This window comes from Ctenopharyngodon idella, chromosome 3 (assembly GCF_019924925.1).
Source record: "Ctenopharyngodon idella isolate HZGC_01 chromosome 3, HZGC01, whole genome shotgun sequence".
Lineage (NCBI taxonomy): Eukaryota > Metazoa > Chordata > Actinopteri > Cypriniformes > Xenocyprididae > Ctenopharyngodon > Ctenopharyngodon idella.
Window position 1 is genome coordinate 50,177,788 of NC_067222.1, and position 20,447 is coordinate 50,198,234.

Genomic DNA, 20,447 nt, shown 5'->3' on the forward strand with positions numbered 1-20,447 from the left:
GCGACTGAATAAGCAACTTCTAGTGGGGAAAATGTACACACAAAATGTACACATGATTCAATCTACAACCATCTTTAGCTTAATAATAATTTTCCTATTGTCACTGTGAAGCTGCTTTGAGACAATATGTATTCTGAAAAGCGCTAAATAAATGAAGATGACTTGACATTGTGGCTTTAACAGATCAAATATTTAAATATCTCTGTGATCTCCCAAATGAAGGTTAGTTTTAAAGTAACCAACATTTTAATGTTTAACAGTTGTGAATGACTCATATAATTGTATCCTAATTTATTTACTTGGTGTTTGGTAAAAAAAAAAAAAAAAAAGGGCCTACTTTGCATCAGAAACACTGACTCAATGACAAACAAGTAATTTATAAGAGAACTGATGGTGCCTGTATTCACAGCAACTAGTTTCTATTATAAATTATAACTATTTAGTTTGGGCTACTAAAACAAACACCAAAACTTAACATGAACTGTTAAATTTATAGCAATTTCTGCAAAAAAAAAATTGATGGAAAGCAGACAGCCTGCATGTTTTTTGACCACCTTTTTCCATATGGATCAATTTTCTGTTCGGATCTCAACAAGTCTGGGCAAACTACTGAGTACGCACCAATCATATTTTTATGATGTCATCATGTAAAGTATTTTACAGTATTTTAAAACTACAAAAATACAAGACACTAAAGTATTTTGATACAAAATACAAGGCCATTTTCATCAACCCTATCAAATACAAATTACTATTTTGTATTTGAAATATGTGATTGAAATACATGTATCAGAAATACTGCCCATCCCTGGCTACACACCTGATAATACATTTGACATTATTATCATATATAAATATGTTATAATGTTTATCTTTAACAGTAAGTGATGCTGCGCAATACATGCTGTATAATACAGTATTCTACAAAGATAGAGAGGATAAAATGATTATGTATCAGATCTTTAACAAATATATTCATCTTTACACTCTGTCCTGTCAAGTTACACTGAGAATGATGATGCCACTGTCTCTTCCTCATGGACTTCACAGAAGATAAACGGTTTCCACTTTCTGCAAGACAGCAAGAGATGATGACTACACTTCAGCACTCTTCACTGCCTGCATCCTCTGGGCCACAGAAGAGACAATGTAGATATGTGCTTGTGTGAGTGTTATGTCTACATTACTGCGGCCACCCCTTGAAAGCGTTATCTATATGAAGAGCCAATCGTAACAACCTGGGATCAGACACGCAAACATGATTTCTAGAGAGTAGTATGTTTTAAATATAAGCAAAGACAAACACAAATTAAATTAATTAAATCAATAGTAACTTTTTTATTATTATTACAGCCATGCAGTCCGAGATGACACTTTTTGCACCTGGCCCCCCAGCAGCAAATATTCAGACAGCCCTTGGTTTATATGGTCTTCATTGTTTAAGACCAGCAAGGACAGAAATGTCGATTTTTGTTTTTTACAAAAAGTTTTCTATTTAAACAAAACAGAAGCTGAACGCCACTTGTCCCTCTAAGTAGTTCGACGCCGACCACATGGCCGATGAGGAGCATTCCTACATGGTTATATCCCACACCCAAGACCTGTCTGTAACCAGGCCACCTCTGGGACCAGGAAACCTCCTTCTTACCCAGGGGCATGATCATGTTCCACACAACCAGTTAAGGTTTTCTTTGTACTCCAAGGCCCGTGTACCTGTGAGAAACTTGTGTAACAAAATAAAACAGGACCAAGTGGTGGTCCGTGCGGTACGGTCTCACTTTTCTGAATGCAGTGCCGTTATTCATCTGACCCTATATGTTGTGGAAATATGTACCTTTGCGCCCCTCCTTTCACTTGTTGACTTCTGGTTAAAAATGCTGAACTGGAGAGAAAATCAACTCAATCCTATTAATTAAAAAAAAAAAAAAATCGATCATTCTAGCCACATTGAGAGAATTTTGGAAATGGAATGTCAGAAAATTATTCAGCACTGGCAAAAGATTAAAATATCTCTAGAATTTGTCTGAGTTAGAGATTGATTTTACCTGTGAATTTTTGTACTTTGTAATATTTCTCTGAGAGGTGGAACAGAAAGGATAAGAAGTTGTTGTTAATTCTCCTGGCAGCTAGTAAAATAGTAATACCTCAAAAAGTTCTGCGGTATGATCCAGGGGTATATCGATCAATATTTCGATTTATGTGCCTATTTTACACTACCAGTTAAATTTTTTAAACTCACAACTGCAACCAAATTATATAACAAATAACTATTTCAAAATTTCACATCCTGCACCCTGATTGGAACATTCACAAATAAAAAACTCACAGTAATCTAATGACAGCTTATGACATGACAACAGTCAAGTATTTGAGGCTTCTGTGCTACAACGTGTAATGTAAAATATCTGATAAACAAGGAAATGTTGTATATATTGCGTATATATTGTATATAGGCCTATATTCAATAAAATTAAAGACATTTCTTTCAACAGAGTCACAGCGCGCAGCACTCCTACGCAGCAGTTTATTGAGCATTTTCTTTTAACAGTTTTAAATTTCAGTTACTGTGTGTGTGAAGAGTGATTCATAGCGCTCTGTTGGCCAGTGTTGTGATCTAACTAACAGACACTGTTTGAGGTGTGTGCGCACTGCTTTTTGCAAGGCTTTAAACACAAGTAAATTATAAACTTTCGTGAAGATTCAGCACTGGCTCGATTGGGACAGTGACAGTTCCATCTACTGTCCCGAGCGTCTTTCACAAGTTCTGAAAGGTAGTTTAAACCAGAATGCACGTGTTGGTGATAATGCATAGACTGTCATTGTGTGAAAATGTGGAGAGTGTGGAGAGCAAAGGTGGCTCAATAAATAGCCCATATTTGTATGTATCAATCTGTATCGATGTATTGTTACACCCCTAATATATATATATTTCTTTGCCTTCCTATTTTAATATTCTGCTATAATTTTATATGACGATCTATCGTATTCTTTTTACATTACATCAAAGGCGTAAAAAAAAAAGAGAAAAGAATAGAGTCTCCGCCCAACTAGGATCCTACGAGGTGCTGTACGCAAAAAAAATGACATGGCTGCCACTTGGGTGCGAGGGGGAGATTCATGTCTTGATATGATTCTAGTATTAATTATCTGTACAATCCATCCATATGTCGCCAAACAGATGCGTGCAGTTGACAGAATACTTAATCTGTGCCACTGTGGGGCAGATGACATTAGAAAAAAAGTGTTAAAAATTCCAGCCTCCCCTAGAAAGGACTAGTGTTGTCACGATACCAAATTGACTTTGATACGATACCCAATTTAAAAATCATAATACTGATACTTAAACGATACTATGGCAAAAACCTAAAACAGCAGGAAAAGTAAATAAATAACATATGACTTTCTTCACCACTGTGCAGGGTGATAATTCTGGATTTAAGCTTTACTGCCATGAAGTTAGAGTTAGATTTAATAAAATTTTAATGTTTATTATTTTCATGCTCGATAAAATTGTAAATTATTTGCTGTTATGCTTTTTTACTTTTTTTTTTATATACATGTAGGTGTTTTTGACAGTAAATGAATCACAAAAAAATTGTAAGAATAATAATTATATATATATATATATAGTAATTGAACAGTCACTAGAATGACATTAAACAAAATTGCAAACAACAACAATGAAAATAAAATGATACACAAAATATGAATTCTGTTGTCTTTGGTTTTCTTCTCTTATTTTGTTAATATTTGTTTTTTTCTCTTTTCTTTCTAAAACAATTTAATGTAAGTTATCTAAGCTATCTCTGTGTACATAGATTTTTAGTAAGACTTTTATTTAACTTAGCTGTATTTTGGACAGCTCTTAAGCTTCACTGTCTCTGTAATTTTTGAGTTTAGGGTTAAACTTATTCTATTTTGCTTTCAGCGTTATTACTTTCTATACCGTTTTAGACAACCAAATAAACCCTTAAACACGGTACAATATACCCACAATTCAAACGGAAATGTTCAAATTAAAATAAATACGAAATTTACATCCGACTCACATTCAATAACATTCAATAAACAATAGGCTACTGTTGTTAGAACCCTTTGAATTGTCTTTTGTTTATCGCCCAGAAAGTCCTGTAAGACGTCCAGCGGGTGAGTGCAAAATCAGTTCAACCCTTCCAGCTCAAAAAACGAAGGAGAATATCCTCCCATTTGAAGAAAGTTGAAGAACTGAAGAAATCCTTGTGATGCAGCGAGTGTCTTTTTCACAGGTTCAGAAATCAGCAATCTATTTTCTTTTCCTCGGTGGCCCGCCATCTCAAATCCATGAGAGATTTTCTCAACTCAAGCAATAAACTCACCAAATCCCGAGTTTCAGCTTCATAAACACCCGCTTCAGATTCAGAGGAGCTTCACAATCGGCTAGCATCCACACTTAGATCAGCAATCATCATTCTAAACGATTTATCACCATCAATCATAAAGTGTTATAAAGTTACTCATGCCCATATTAAATGGATTATAACAATATAAACCTTTTTAATCTCTTCTGTGTCGCTCGTGTTCAGCGCGTCTCGTGCACTTCCGTGAGTCTTCTGCTTACGTTATACAAACTCGTGTTCGTGAAATATATCACGTGTTTCTTATAAGCTTATTCACAGATTTTATCCAGCAAATCATTATTTATACAAATTTAAAAAAGGAATAAATTTAAATTGTATTTTTTGTAACAAACATGAGGAAACTGCCTAGCACTTATTTTGGCACTGTACATACTCGGTTATGCTATGGTGTAAGGTTCAAAAATTTATCAACGAAAATATTCAGTGTTCAAAATCTCTTTCGCTCTTGTGGGAAAACGTACTTTTTGGCTTTACTGACTATTCTGATCAAGAAGAACAGTGCTTTTACCTAATAAATTTAATTATATTGTTAACCAAATTTCACATTCGTAAGTGCAAATTTAGCAATAAGAAACCAAACTTTATGATTTTGTTAACTGAAATATCTATATATATTGACAGTATCAGAGACTCTTTAAACAAGAAAGCTTTAAGAACTTTGGGAAAGCTTGTGAACTTTATAATACATTTATTTGATTTGTATTATGTATATTTTCTATCTATGTTTCGAACTTTTATATTTACTTCCCCCTGGCACCCTGTTTTATTTGTTGTAATTTGTTCTCTTCTTTTTTTCTTCTTCCTTTTGATATTGTTTCCTGACATACTGTATGTTATTGTTCTTTGAATAAAAAAAAATAATAAAAAAATCACGTGTTCTGCGTTTAATTATAATACTAATTATTTTTATTTATACATAATTCACAATGCATTTTAATAGATCGTTTAAGCTTTTCAATTAAAAGTAAAACTACTAGATTATACAATTATATTATTTATTTTCTTTAGGCTCCACATTTAACATGAGTTACATATGTCACTTCAGATAATAAGCAAATAGTTATCAAACATCAAAACTTGAGTCTTAGGTATTTGAAATAATGCGTATTTATAAAGAGTAATGTTGGTTTTAATGATAAAATGCCATTCTGAACATCAAACTGTGATTCAGTACACTGTCCAGCTAGAAAAGTTTCCATTGAATATAAAATAGATTCAGATTTTTTGTAACAACATAAAATAAACCAGAATTAATTTCTCTCTCCCGCAGGATCTTTGTCCTGCCCCTCTGATCCTCTCCAGTTACTGACAGTGATGATGCTCCAGTCCTCCACAGTCGACCTCACGGAGGATGAACTGCTTCTGCTTCAGCAAGACAAGGGATTGTTTATTGGATGAACGCAGCTCAGCACTCTTCACTGTTCCTGCCACTGCCGGCATCATCTGGGTCACAGAGAAGATAATGATAGTGACTGAACGCAGCACAATTACCCCTGGTTTCACAGACAAGGCTTAAGCCTATCCTGACCTGGACTAAAATGGATGTTTGAGCTGTTTTAACTGAAAGAAATGTGCTCTGATAAATGTTGAAATGTGTCAGTGTCATTGTTTTGTCTAAAGATGCACAAGTAATGTTTTTTTTTTTCTAAGGCACTTTTAAAAAAGCTACTTAAGTGTCTTAACTGATCTAAGGCCTAATCCTGGCTTAACTTAAACCCTGTCTGTGAAACTGGCCTTAAACTTTAACTTACAGCTGAATCAATAGCTTATAGTAACAACTAACTACTGTTTGTCACTGTTCATATGTTCAGACAGAATATCCAGAGGAGAACTGCTCCCCCAGTATTCCCAGCTTTCTTCCTTCAGTATCTCCATCTCATGGTGTTTTCTTCACTTGCCACGGTTGAATTTGACTTTCTAACTATGTGTATAAAGACTAAAGCATTATAGTGTGACTTTCGACCAACTGCTGAAACAAGTCGAGTCATCTTTATTCATATAGCACTTTTTACAATGCAGATTGTGTCAAAGCAGCTTTACAGTGATAACTGGCATATAATGTTGGCTGCACAGCAGCTCTTAAAGAAAATAGTGTCATTGTCCAGCTAAAGTAAATTCAGTATTGATTCATTCCGATTTAAGAAACAATAGTTATTAATTTAGTTAATTCATCTATATATCAGCACTGGAGAAAACAGTAATGTCATCGTCCAGCTCAGTTCAGTTCACATACAATGATGTCAATGCAGATCAAAAGTGTTGAATATCAAGGGTCAAGCAACAGTGGGGACATTTTTAATGATAGCGGCACAACAGTTTGCAGTTCTTTTGTGTAAATAAAATCTTAATAACCTGTAATAATTGTGGTTGACTAATTAAAGCCTATTAAACTATTGTATAATATTGTTACATTAAGTGCACTAACAACATGCTTGAAATGTAAAATTAATGTCTGTGTATTACATTATAAAAAACTGGAAACACAACCATGCCTAACAATATATTTTTTCCACTTAATAAACTATTCTCAAACAAGATAATAATAAACCAACATAATGTTTCTTCCAACACACTATATGTTCTGTAAAAGTAATTTTAATTTCACACAATAATGGTAATGTGGTACAGTATATAATAATACTATAATAACATTTGAATAAAAAACAGATTCTCATGCTAAGTACACACAAACACCTTGACGCACCTAATATGATGTAATATAATTAAATTATTTAATTACTTAGATGACGTATTAATAATAATAATACGAAAAATGACACGAATAATACAAACATATTATAATAAATGAAATATTTGGACATTTAACGCATATATGTAGGGTAAGTTTAAATGTGTAGTGTATAAAGCTAAGCTAGCAGGGTAATTGAGTAGATGAATGCTATGCTAATACGTAAGCTAACTAAAAAAAAAGTAAGAAATGAGAAATGCTTGATTTCACAACCTATAGCTTCAGTTATATACTAGTATATGAATCAAATAATTCAGACGACGTTAATGGTCATTATAACGCATTTTAAACGATATAAACTATGACGTTATTTTGCAGGAATTGTAATCAGGGGCTAAAAATACTACCATTAAAAGTCCGCTGAACCAATGAGATCACTGCGGGGTCCTGAAGGAGACCCGATGTCTGGGGAGATGTCGCCCCTCGATTTCTCATGACACCGGTTTGAGCTTGAACGTGCCCCAGTTCTTCCTCAAAACCGCACAGCAGAATAATAGTCCTCCTCAGCTGCAGTTGTAAGATTCTTAACGCGTTGCAAACACATTTATTCTTTTTCTGAACAAACAACCAGACTAATGGTGAAATTAAATGTAAATTAAATATAATATAGATGTAAATCAAGTATTTTTACACACTAATACAAAAAGGAAAGAATAACACATCGACTTGGGTTTGGGTATAATAGGCCTATCAACGTTCAAGCAAGAACTGTCCTTCAGACTATCTGACATCCAAAGAACAACAGAGAGGTTAAAATGACATACTCTTCTGAGATAATGTAGGCCGTGTGTTTTATTAAAATGTATTATTATTGATATCTCCAAAGGAAGCACCGCAAACTGATGCACACCCGATTTTATGATTTTTATAAATGTAAGAACTTGCCGTCTCAGATTGTTCCTCACCAAACCCTACAGTAAACCTTCAGAACGCTTGGAAAAAATGGCACGAGTTGCATAGGATTATTTTACGACAGATTTGCATCTACGTAAAAAAGGGAAAGTCATTCTCTGACATTAGGCAAGTGCGAGCAGGACTGTGTGTGTGTGTGTGTGTGTCCAAACACACACAGGACTGTGTGTGTCTTTGGACTGAGTCTGAGTCTGAGTCCAAGTCAAGTCCGAGTCCAATGAGACAGTCAAGACAGAGACGGGAAAAAAAGAATCCTCTTCAAGACCACGTACATAACTATTGATAATTTATGTGATGTGAGAGACAGCATATCTTCTATTCTAAAATAATCATTTTGCATTATTATTTGTAATGATCAAAAAGCATGTGCAGAGTAGCAACACTGTAGGATCAAATAAGGCCATTTTATTTACTTTAGGTATAGAAATTTCACTAAAGTCACATAAAGCTGAAGTGCAACTTCACATTTTCAGTGGCGGTAAGTCATTGTCTTAATGAGTGAGTCATCGAGTCATTCATTCATTCAGTAACGAAGCAAGTGGCGGTATTTTTGAAAGGGTAATTGAATCATTGACTCTCATGGTTTTTTTCACAGCCACAGATTCGTTCACAAAACATCGATATGAGTCTCAGTTCTACTGTGGATTTCGTTGGAACTAGAGATGCGCCGATTGCAATTTTCTTGGCCGATTTCCGATTTTTTGATAGTGTGATCTGCCTATATCTATTTTTACCGATTCTGATTTTCTTTCTAAGAACTATAATTGACAGCATACACAAACAAAAATCTACTTTTCTTCAACGCAAAGTTTTATTTTCATTAAAAAAGTAAAACTCAGTAATAAAATAAAAACAAATAAAAACAAATTGCAAACAACAGCACAAATAAATGCAATAGAATAGAGAGCTATGAAACTAAGTTTTTCCAGGTTAAGTAGGTTTTTATTCAGGTAAGAAATACTACAGAAATTAAAGTAATCAAATGTAAAATAACACATCCAGTGTTATTTTACATTGGTTACCTTAATTTCTGTATTGTTTATTGTAAATATTAAATACAGATTTATTCTTACCATTAAAGTTATAAAACGTATTCAGTCAAGAGCAGAAAGTGATTTTCTTTGTCTTTTGTTCCTTAAATAACATGACAGACAGCAGCAGGAATATTGGCAGCAGCAGGCGGCGTTAACTTTGAATAGGTGACGCAATGCGTTGCCGAACTGAATTGTGGGTTCCGTCGCGTCACTTCACTCGCATTGCAAGCGGCAGAAGTTGAAGATTTCTCAGCTTTTCAAGCACCAACGCAGGCATCATCCAATCAGATCACCCTATGCAAATACCCTAGAGCAGTCGCTAGCCAATTGCGTTTGTGCAACACCGGAAAGTAATGTGATTGGCTGTTATCACTATAACGGTCGCGTCAACACAAGCTTCAGACACACCCTCCGTCAAGCGTTGACGCTGACGCCCCGTGTGAATGCAGCGTTATTGCCTGTGCATCGCTGCTGGTAACAACGGATCAGCTCGGAATTGGAAAGAAGTGAGACTGACCTGCTGGACTCGGTCGAGACCAACTAGAACTTTTGGCGAGACCAATGACCAAGTCCGAGAGCAAATACCAACGAGTCCGAGACAAGTCCGAAACAACAGAAAAACGTCTCGAGACCAGACTCGAGTACTACAGCACTAGTGTGTGTGATCCGAAAAAGAAGGTCATAAGCCTTAAGAACAACAACAATGTGAGTAGTTACCCTGGCACAGTTCCAATAAGTTACGATGGGTTAAAATCATCAAGCTCCTACAGTCAAGCGCAGACCAGTAGGGGAGACCTATAATTGTAACAACACATGTAACACCTTCATATAAATACCAATGACCACAATAAACTCCAGAGAATATAGATATAGTTAAAACTATTCACTATCCATTACATCCATATTATCCAGAACAATTAATTAACTCTTGGTGTTTTCCTTGGTCTGAACCTCTCAGCATGCTGTGAACAGAGAGCGTACAGGGCCTACTCAGTAAAATGGATCCCCAGATTCAGAGGCAATTTTATTGGAATCTATCAATCTATTTTGATAGATTCCAAGCTGGACACAATTTTGATGGTGTCAATTACAATGCAGTGTTACAAGTGCCCCGACTGTACCACCCTAGCAACAAAGCTAAAGTTTGACAAAAGATATCAAATGTTAGACAACAAAAAGGTCATCAAAACAAGGCACATTTAATTTCATAGACATTAATGGATAAGACAGTATGAAGGAAATGTAAATTTTGATTTAGTTTTAGTCATAGTCTTTTGACTAAAATCCCATTTAGTTTAAGTCTAGTTTTAGTTGACTAAATCTACAGATAGTAGTTTAGTGTGACTAAAATGGCATTTAGTTTTAGTCATATTTTAGTCATCGGAAATTATTTTAGTTTTAGTCTAGTTTTAGTGTAGATCTACAGTAGATTTAGTCGACTAAAATGTAATTTAGTTAAATTGTAATGCATTAAGTAAGCATTTCTCTAACAATACACAGATCCAATACACTGATATACATCTGATATTCTCCAAACTGTTTATGTTCACTTAAGACAACTTTGACCGTTCAAGTGCAAAAACACACGACAGAGAGCTCAATACAGTGCTTTTCAGTGATTGACACACTTATCATTGAGGTACTAATATAGTTTTTGTTTAAAATTTTGATTTGATTTTTAGTTTTTCTGCTTTCATTGTAACTTTAGTTAAAAGTTTTAGTAATTGTTTTTATGTTTGTCTTTTAGTTTTTGCTTTTAAATGTCTATACTTTTTTATTTCTGTTTTAGTAATTTTAGTACATCAGGTTAAGCTAAAGCTTAGAAGCTATTAAATACAGTTTATTGTGTAAACAAAATTAAAAAAAAAAAATAAATAACCAGGAAAAAATAATAATTATAAACCATCTCAAAATACACCGTGACTCTAATTCTGAAATGTCTGCACTGAATCAGGCTGCTCATTTAAGTTCAGATGAGGGAGTTAAAATATGCATTCTTACAACCATCTAAAACATATTACCATATAAACATTGTGTAGTAAACATTGTCATAATTCATCAATATTAGTTTGTAAGCAATAGATTGGCAAAAACGTGCGCTATTCATTAATTGCGAAGCAGTCTGAAAAGCCTGCACGAACCTGTAGAGCGCGCAACAGCGCCGGGTTTCCCGCGGTTAGATCAGCACGTTATACTTCAAATGTGCGCATCTTCCACACAGGACATCAGTCCTGACTGGATAACTTCCCAAATCATCCCCCTCTATCATTTTCATCTCGTTTTTATTCGTTGACGAAAATTAGAGTAGATTTTAGTCATAGTTTTAGTCATTCAAAACTCATTTTTATTTAGTCATCGTCTCGTTTTCGTCCGTGAAAAAATGTTGTTGACGAAATTATGACGAAAATTATTCGTCAACGAAATTAACACTGGAATGTAACGAATATGAAAAAAGGTGCTCTGCCAATACAAGAGGAGGTGCAACAGAACATCAACATTCAATTGAGCTGAACATTCAACAGCTATATTCACTCTGATAATCACCAACAGGTGTGCAACTCCACTAATTGAGAGGTAGTTTCCTAACAAGATTAGGGGAGAAAAAGGCAAGGAAGCAGTTCAATGAAATGATTTTCATAAAAGATTGCTGTCTGGCTATCATTAATTTTTCGGTAGTATTAAAGCACACAATGAGCATATTAGAACCTTTTTGCAGTTTCCTTTTAGAAATACAACAGTGCAGCGTTGAACCCAGAAACACTGATGAATGACGTCAGACTTAACAAGCAGGAATCTGAACCGCAATTCCCCAGAATCAGCAAAGAGTATAGAACCCAAGAGGCGAAACTCGTATCCTTTTTGGGCAACATCCACTAGATGTTCTTGTAAAGCGCTTTGAGGTGCAACTTTTAAAGGCGCTATAAAAGTTTTGTCGAGTATTCCTTTGCAAAGCAAATCGTGTTTGTTTGCAAAATACTGTATGTTTAATTATGGCACAGTATTAACTCCATAACCTTTGTGTGTGACTTGAGTAAATGTGGTTTTGTTCAAAGATTATGGCAGCTGACAACGAGGGACAGAGAGGGTGAAAAAATCCACATTCAAACCAAAACATCGGATTTCCTGTTGGTCTGAGCTAATGACTGTAAAGTAGAAAGTTGTCCAGCTTAATGAGATCAATATGTGTACTGAGTTTGGTGGCTGTAGGTTAAACTAACCCCCCACTTTTTTCAAAAGGTGGCGCTATAGAGGCCTTTCTTTCTGGCCGTTTCTGAGGCTTTGCCCATGTCTACTGGATGACAATCCTGACATATGAGCCAAGTTTCATGAAATTTGAAGCATGCTAAGTGTCTCAAACCCATCCAAAACAAATATTGAAGTTTGATCTGTTGCTATGGCAACAGTGTTTGAAAAATATCAAAAATCTTTTTACAGGTCTACCTTCGTTATGTCTTGACATTATTCTAATGAAGTTTGAAGCAAATTGGGTAAAAATAATAGGGTGATCTCAAAGCATTTTGAAAGTGACACACTTCCTGCTGCCAGTTGGTGGCACTATAACTTTGACTTACAATAGTCACCTCCATGTGATCAGCCTCCTACAACGAACACACAGCTGAAGTTTCATAAAAATCAATCAATGTATGCAGACGTTATAACACATTTCCTGTTTCCCTTTTCTCGCCATAAATTCATTGCCTCGCCATGGCCAAACCGTTCGAGATATCAAAAATCCGCTGGCAATTTTACATCCTCAATGTTGTGACTTCATGCTGACCGAGTTTGGTGGTGATCAGATTAATCACCTAGGAGGAGTATATCAAATTCCAGAGCATGCGTTTTTCAAACAACCCATAATAACGGACTTCCTGTTGAGCTGGCGTATAACTTAGAGCATGAAAGTTGTTAGGCCCGATGAGGTCTATATGTGTACCGAGTTTAATACTAATACATGCAAGCGTGTTTGATATACGGACAAAGTTTTCGGACTTTGTTCAAGGGGGTGCTGTCGAGCCACTCTGCCACGCCCGGGTCCCATCATTTGCGGCGTCCTAATGGCCGCTGATTCCAATGTGTGTGCCAATTTTAAAGAGTTTTTGAGCATGTTAAGGTCCCAAAAAAGCCCTGGATAACGGAAAAAAAAATTCTCCTTAGAAAAACAAAAGGGCCCTGCGTCTGAGTGGCTTGGGCCATAAAAAGGCTTGACTTTTTTCCTCTGTAAACTTAAGGTGGTTGCTGATTTTCTAGTCAAGACACTATTTCCTGTCTTCAGTGAGAAGGGTACAATGAGGCATCAGAGAGAGTCTAGAGTGGTCAACTTTCTGCAGGACTTCTGCAGTACAAGACATGGAGGATGAAAGTGAAAATTAACAATTCTATCATAATAGAGTAGAAAAGCTTCACATACACACTCTGGGGACATCAGAGACTTATTTTCCATCTTGTAAAATGGCATTATACCACCACTTTAAACAACAACAGGACAGACAGAACTGTCAGATGTGTTTTCATCTATTCCAGAGTCAAGACTTTCTTACAATATTAAGATAGTTGATATTCGTTATACACTTCTGTAACTAAAATAATGAATTATTTAAAGCAGTTGTAGTGTTTTCAGAGCTGTGATCTCACTGTTGAGGTTTAGAAACATGGTACTGTTGAGTGTGAGAACTCTGTTAGTTTAACCACAGAGCAGTGATCATCTCTGACCCAGTTTGCACTGATGATGGGTATGGATTCTCAGTCATTCTGATGTCACTTCCTCTTCTTTCTTTAGGTGCTGCATGACTTTCAACTCTTATCTTTTCAGTTAACAAGTCTAAACCAATAACCGAGCTCTTGTAACCCGGCTGTGACAGAAGGTGAAGTGTGTTCAAGTCATTATCAATGTGAATTTCTGAACTAACCAGAATAAAGTTATGTGAATTATTATGAACTTGAATCAATCATTTGTTCATCCTCACATTACAAGCTCATGAATCACCATACTTATAACAAACATCTCAGGAAAGGAGACACATTAAACAATTGTAGAGATTTTATTAAGCAAATTAGAAGCAATCATTCAAAAAAAAAATGACAAAAAGATGCTACAAACAGAAATGAAAAGACAAGATGAGAATCACCAAATCATCTTCATCACACAGAACAAACAGTCTGTCCATTACTGTATTTAATATTATATTTAAAGCAGTTTATATATGAACCACAAGAAAATTACATTCAACACTGTAGGGAAATATCCACAAAACCATATACAAACCCGATTCCGAAAAAGTTGGGACACTGTACAAATTGTGAACAAAAAAGGAATGCAATGATGTGGAAGTTTCAAAATTCAATATTTTATTCAGAATACAACATAGATGACATATCAAATGTTTAAACTTTGAAAATGTATCATTTCAAGGGAAAAATAAGTTGATTTTAAATTTCATGGCATCAACACATCTCAAAAAAGTTGGGACAAGGCCATGTTTACCACTGTGTGGTTTTTATAACAGTCTGCAAACGTCTGGGGACTGAGGAGACAAGTTGCTCAAGTTTAGGAATAGGAATGTTGTCCCATTCTTGTCTAATACAGGCTTCTAGTTGCTCAACTGTCTTAGGTCTTCTTTGTCGCATCTTCCTCTTTATGATGCGCCAAATGTTTTCTATGGGTGAAAGATCTGGACTGCAGGCTGGACATTTCAGTACGGGGATCCTTCTTCTATGCAGCCATGATGTTGTAATTGATGCAGTATGTGGTCTGGCATTGTCATGTTGGAAAATGCAAGGTCTTCCCTGAAAGAGACGTCTGGATGGGAGCATATGTTGTTCTAGAACTTGGATATACCTTTCAGCATTGATGGTGCCTTTCCAGATGTGTAAGATGCCCATGCCACATGCACTCATGCAACCCTATACCATCAGAGATGCAGGCTTCTGAACTGAGCACTGATAACAACTTGGGTTGTCCTTGTCCTCTTTAGTCCGGATGACATGGCGTCCCAGTTTTCCAAAAAGAACTTCAAATTTTGATTCGTCTGACCACAGAACAGTTTTCCACTTTGCCACAGTCCATTTTAAATGAGCGTTGGCCCAGAGAAAACGCCTGCGCTTCTGGATCATGTTTAGATATGGCTTCTTTTTTGACCTATAGAGTTTTAGCCGGCAACGGCGAATGGCACGATGGATTGTGTTCACTGACAGTGTCTTCTGGAAGTATTCCTGAGCCCATGTTGTGATTTCCATTACAGTAGTATTCCTGTATGTGATGCAGTGCCGTCTAAGGGCCCGAAGATCACGGGCATCCAGTATGGTTTTCTGGCCTTGACCCTTACGCACAGAGATTGTTCCAGATTCTCTGAATCTTTGGATGATATTATGCACTGTAGATGATGATAACTTCAAACTCTTTGCAATTTTTTTCTGAGAAACTCCTTTCTGATATTGCTCCACTATTTTTCGCCGCAGCATTGGGGGAATTGGTGATCCTCTGCCCTTCTTGACTTCTGAGAGACACTGCCACTCTGAGAGGCTCTTTTTATACCCAATCATGTTGCCAATTGACCTAATAAGTTGCAAATTGGTCCTCCAGCTGTTCCTTATATGTACATTTAACTTTTCCGGCCTCTTATTGCTACCTGTCCCAACTTTTTTGGAATGTGTAGCTCTCATGAAATCCAAAATGAGCCAATATTTGGTATGACATTTCAAAATGTCTCACTTTCAACATTTGATATGTTATCTATATTCTATTGTGAATAAAATATAAGTTAATGAGATTTGTAAATTATTGCATTCCTTTTTTATTCACATTTTGTACAGTGTCCCAACTTTTTTGTAAACGGGTTTGTAAATAAACATAAATCTGGCCTTTTATTTCTAAAATATATTTTAATCTAAACTTGATGGCGTCACTATTTCTTCAGGGAGATTTTTTTCTCTGTTTTCTGAGAAGAAAATCAAACAATGAACAATCCTCTGTGAGTTTTTGCTGTTTTAAATCTTGTTTCAGATTGTCTCCAAACTCAGCAGTATTTTATTGTAATATCGTAGGCATCTCTATTTGCTCTGGGTGCTGCAAGTCCTTCCTTCCTGCAAAATAAAAGCATTGACTGACCTCTCGTATGTGTTTTTCTCGTATGTGCAGATTGTTCCAGATCAGATTGTGTGAATCATCAGATTGTGTGAAGCTCAAACTCACCAGCTCTTCTTGCACAGATGATCTGAAGAAGAATCACAGTAGGAGCAGCAAACACTGCCATCTCAACAATGATCACAATCACTGCAGGAAACACGTGTGGAAGAAGAGGAGAAACTGGACATGACTGAAGTCAAGGCTATTAAACTATGAACAGTTATTGATGAAGCATTTACAGACTGACTGATAGTTTAATGGTGTAAAGCTGTCAGTAGAAATGAACGTGTCGTACCTCTGAATAATGATCCAGCAGTCACACGGATTTCAGTTTCTGATGCTGTGTCAGCTGAATCTGTGGATCACGTCTGTTAGTTCACTTCAACACATCATGAAACATATAAACATTATCTAAATCATCATGATCATCAACACCACAGAAATGAAGAATATGTGCTGGACTCTGTGTGAACTTCCACTGTTCCTCGAGTCTGTCATCTATTATCATCTTATTTCAATCTCAAGCTGTCAGGAGGAAACGATGGCTGCCATTTACCAATATACAGTGGGTACGGAAAGTATTCAGACCCCCTTAAATTTTTCACTCTTTGTTATATTGCAGCCATTTGCTAAAATCATTTAAGTTCATTTTTTTTTCCTCATTAATGTACACACAGCACCCCATATTGACAGAAAAACACAGAATTGTTGACATTTTTACAGATTTATTAAAAAAGAAAAACTGAAATATCGCATGGTCCTAAGTATTCAGACCCTTTTAGTATTTAGTAGAAGCACCCTTTTGATCTAATACAGCCATGAGTCTTTTTGGGAAAGATGCAACAAGTTTTTTACGCCTGGATTTGGGGATCCTCTGCCATTCCTCCTTGCAGATCCTCTCCAGTTCTGTCAGGTTGGATGGTAAACGTTGGTGGACAGCCATTTTTAGGTCTCTCCAGAGATGCTCAATTGGGTTTAAGTCAGGGCTCCGGCTGGGCCATTCAAGAACAGTCACGGAGTTGTTGTGAAGCCACTCCTTCGTTATTTTAGCTGTGTGCTTAGGGTCATTGTCTTGTTGGAAGGTAAACCTTCGGCCCAGTCTGAGGTCCTGAGCACTCTGGAGAAGGTTTTCGTCCAGGATATCCCTGTGCTTGGCCGCATTCATCTTTCCCTCGATTGCAACCAGTCGTCCTGTCCCTGCAGCTGAAAAACACCCCCACAGCATGATGCTGCCACCACCATGCTTCACTGTTGGGACTGTATTCGACAGGTGATGAGCAGTGCCTGGTTTTCTCCACACATACCGCTTAGAATTAAGGCCAAAAAGTTCTATCTTGGTCTCATCAGACCAGAGAATCTTATTTCTCACCATCTTGGAGTCCTCCATGCGGGCTTTCATGTGTCTTGCACTGAGGAGAGGCTTCCGTCGGGCCACTCTGCCATAAAGCCCCGACTGGTGGAGGGCTGCAGTGATGGTTGACTTTCTACAACTTTCTCCCATCTCCCGACTGCATCTCTGGAGCTCAGCCACAGTGATCTTTGGGTTCTTCTTTACCTCTCTCACCAAGGCTCTTCTCCCCCGATAGCTCAGTTTGGCCGGACGGCCAGCTCTAGGAAGGGTTCTGGTCGTCCCAAACGTCTTCCATTTAAGGATTATGGAGGCCACTGTGCTCTTAGGAACCTTAAGTGCAGCAAACATTTTTTTGTAACCTTGGCCAGATCTGTGCCTTGCCACAATTCTGTCTCTGAGCTCTTCAGGCAGTTCCTTTGACCTCATGATTCTCATTTGCTCTGACATGCACTGTGAGCTGTAAGGTCTTATATAGACAGGTGTGTGGCTTTCCTAATCAAGTCCAATCAGTATAATCAAACACAGCTGGACTCAAATGAAGGTGTAGAACCATCTCAAGGATGATCAGAAGAAATGGACAGCACCTGAGTTAAATATATGAGTGTCACAGCAAAGGGTCTGAATACTTAGGACCATGTGATATTTCAGTTTTTCTTTTTTAATAAATCTGCAAAAATGTCAACAATTCTGTGTTTTTCTGTCAATATGGGGTGCTGTGTGTACATTAATGAGAAAAAAAAATGAACTTAAATGATTTTAGCAAATGGCTGCAATATAACAAAGAGTGAAAAATTTAAGGGGGTCTGAATACTTTCCGTACCCACTGTATATATTTGATGCTTTATTCATTCATAAATACAGTGTTCATGTTAATGAGGTTCAGAACACTTGCATTTCTAAGTTTGCATTACCATTGAAATGTGGAATATCTATGTTTTGACGACATCTAAAACATACAACGATTCATGAATGAAGACATTCAAATGCACAAATATTGAGGAATCCTTTGAGGTTTCAACACTGAATTCATAAAATTATCGGGATCAAACCAGTGAAGTGAGACACTGATGATGTGTGACAGTGATCATGAACCTTGTGTAGGAGCTGCTGCTGTAGTTTGGCTTGATTTCTTCTCAGAGTTTGAGCTGCTGACTGGAACCAGTGTTGTTGAATCCACTGCAGAAGATGAATATTCAGATGTTCATCTGTAGGACATTAACATCATATTTTACAGTAGCAATAGTTGTTTCTCACCTGAATACTTGACAGTGTATCTGACGGAGGTCTGGAGTTGATTTCTGTGAGTAAGCTGACATCTCCACTCTCTGTTGTCATCGTCATTCAGGAGTGTTGTAGTCAGAGTGATGTTACAGTGATCCAATGAGAATAATATCTGATATTTTGAGTCTGTCGTCAGATCAACACCAGTTTGATTCACCCACAACAGATGAAGTCCATCGGAATCGACCCAATAATCACAGAAGACTGAATACAACTGACAGGAGAGAGTCACAGAGCGGCCTGGACTGATCTCGGTCTGTGAGGATGATGATGATGATGAAGATGATGATGGAGACACTGAAACTGAACACAAGACGAAAATCACAGACTCTTCAATCATCATCTGAGTTTAAAGGAAGAATCTGCCCATTTTAAATTGACCACATAATCATAAAATTACCATGAAGAACATGCAGAGAAACACATGCATCAGTTAATTGTTTTCCTCCATTCTCATATTGTCTGCAGGTGTAAAATCCATAATCTTCTTCTGTGACGTTCTTGATGTTCAGAGAGCAGTCAGACCCCAGACTCAGACTCTCATGTCTCTCTGTGTCTTTCTTCTTTATCCCTTCAGTAATCAGTTCAACTGCTGCTGAACGTCTGAAATAGGTCCATGTAGTTGATGTGCAGTCAGAAAGATCATTATTACAGGGCCGACGGACATTTTCACCAGAACTGATGAACACATGAGTCACATTCACTCCACTGGTATCTGAAATACAGTAAATTTGAGTGATCATTATGATCTATATTAATAAATTAAAACATACCAGCAGAAGAATCAAAGTCTTTTTTCCTCATTAACACAAACATCACTCTCCCCAGAATAAAGTAATTTTTTTCTTTTTGGAGAGCTGTTGAAATCTCTTAATATGAAGATAATTGTTGATCATCGGATGTATGATCTGTATGTATCAATACACGACTCTCAGATCACAACGTGAATGTGTGCAAGAATAAACTGAGCATGTTCAAAACAACTCTTTCCAGACTAATTCCACTAAACGTCTTTAGAGAAAATCCAGATGTCTTTACCTGTGAGAAGTGAAGAGAGAATGATCAGTCCCAGCAGACACAGATCACACTCATCAGCCATTTTCTGTTTCTGTCAGTCTTCCTCTTCATTGTATAGTTACACCTTTAGACATTACCAGCCCTTCCTGTGGTTGAGAACTTCCTCTGGGTCTGAACTGAGTGTTTAAATCCAACTAGAGTTGATAAATAGTGACACTGACTGTAGATTGGGCTCATATAGACGATAGAGTTTTTCCCTCTCATGTTACACAAGCTCTGTCCAGTCCACCTTCAACACTTTCACCTTCTTTATCCAGTGTAAAGAACTTCATTTCTGTATGTTCAACAAAAGCACTGCCCAGTTAGAAAATTATGAAACATTATGTAACAAATCTGGCTGGAAAGCTTCAAAACTTCATGAAGCTTCATCTCACCACCGTTAGATTTGAGCAGTGCGCTTTTGATTTAAATGGTGAACATTTCTCTTCTGAAAGGAATGAAGACGAGGCTGTGAGGGATGAAGTACAGTGTCTTTGAAACTCTGTAAAAATGCTCTGAAAGCAGAGATGGGCACAAATACATC

General features: G+C 36.8%; 1 protein-coding gene across 1 annotated transcript; it reads right to left on the reverse strand.

Annotated features, from left to right (window-relative positions):
- Positions 1–18,699: 18,699 nt before the first annotated feature.
- Positions 18,700–20,063, reverse strand: LOC127507915 (carcinoembryonic antigen-related cell adhesion molecule 3-like). The gene is made up of 4 exons (XM_051885322.1): positions 19,886–20,063; positions 19,248–19,562; positions 18,829–19,144; positions 18,700–18,742 (listed from the first exon to the last, which is right to left on the reverse strand). Exons 1-4 carry the CDS (start codon positions 19,944–19,946, stop codon positions 18,700–18,702), a joined length of 735 nt encoding a protein of 244 aa, XP_051741282.1. The 5' UTR covers positions 19,947–20,063.
- Between the last annotated feature and the right edge of the window lie 384 nt (positions 20,064–20,447).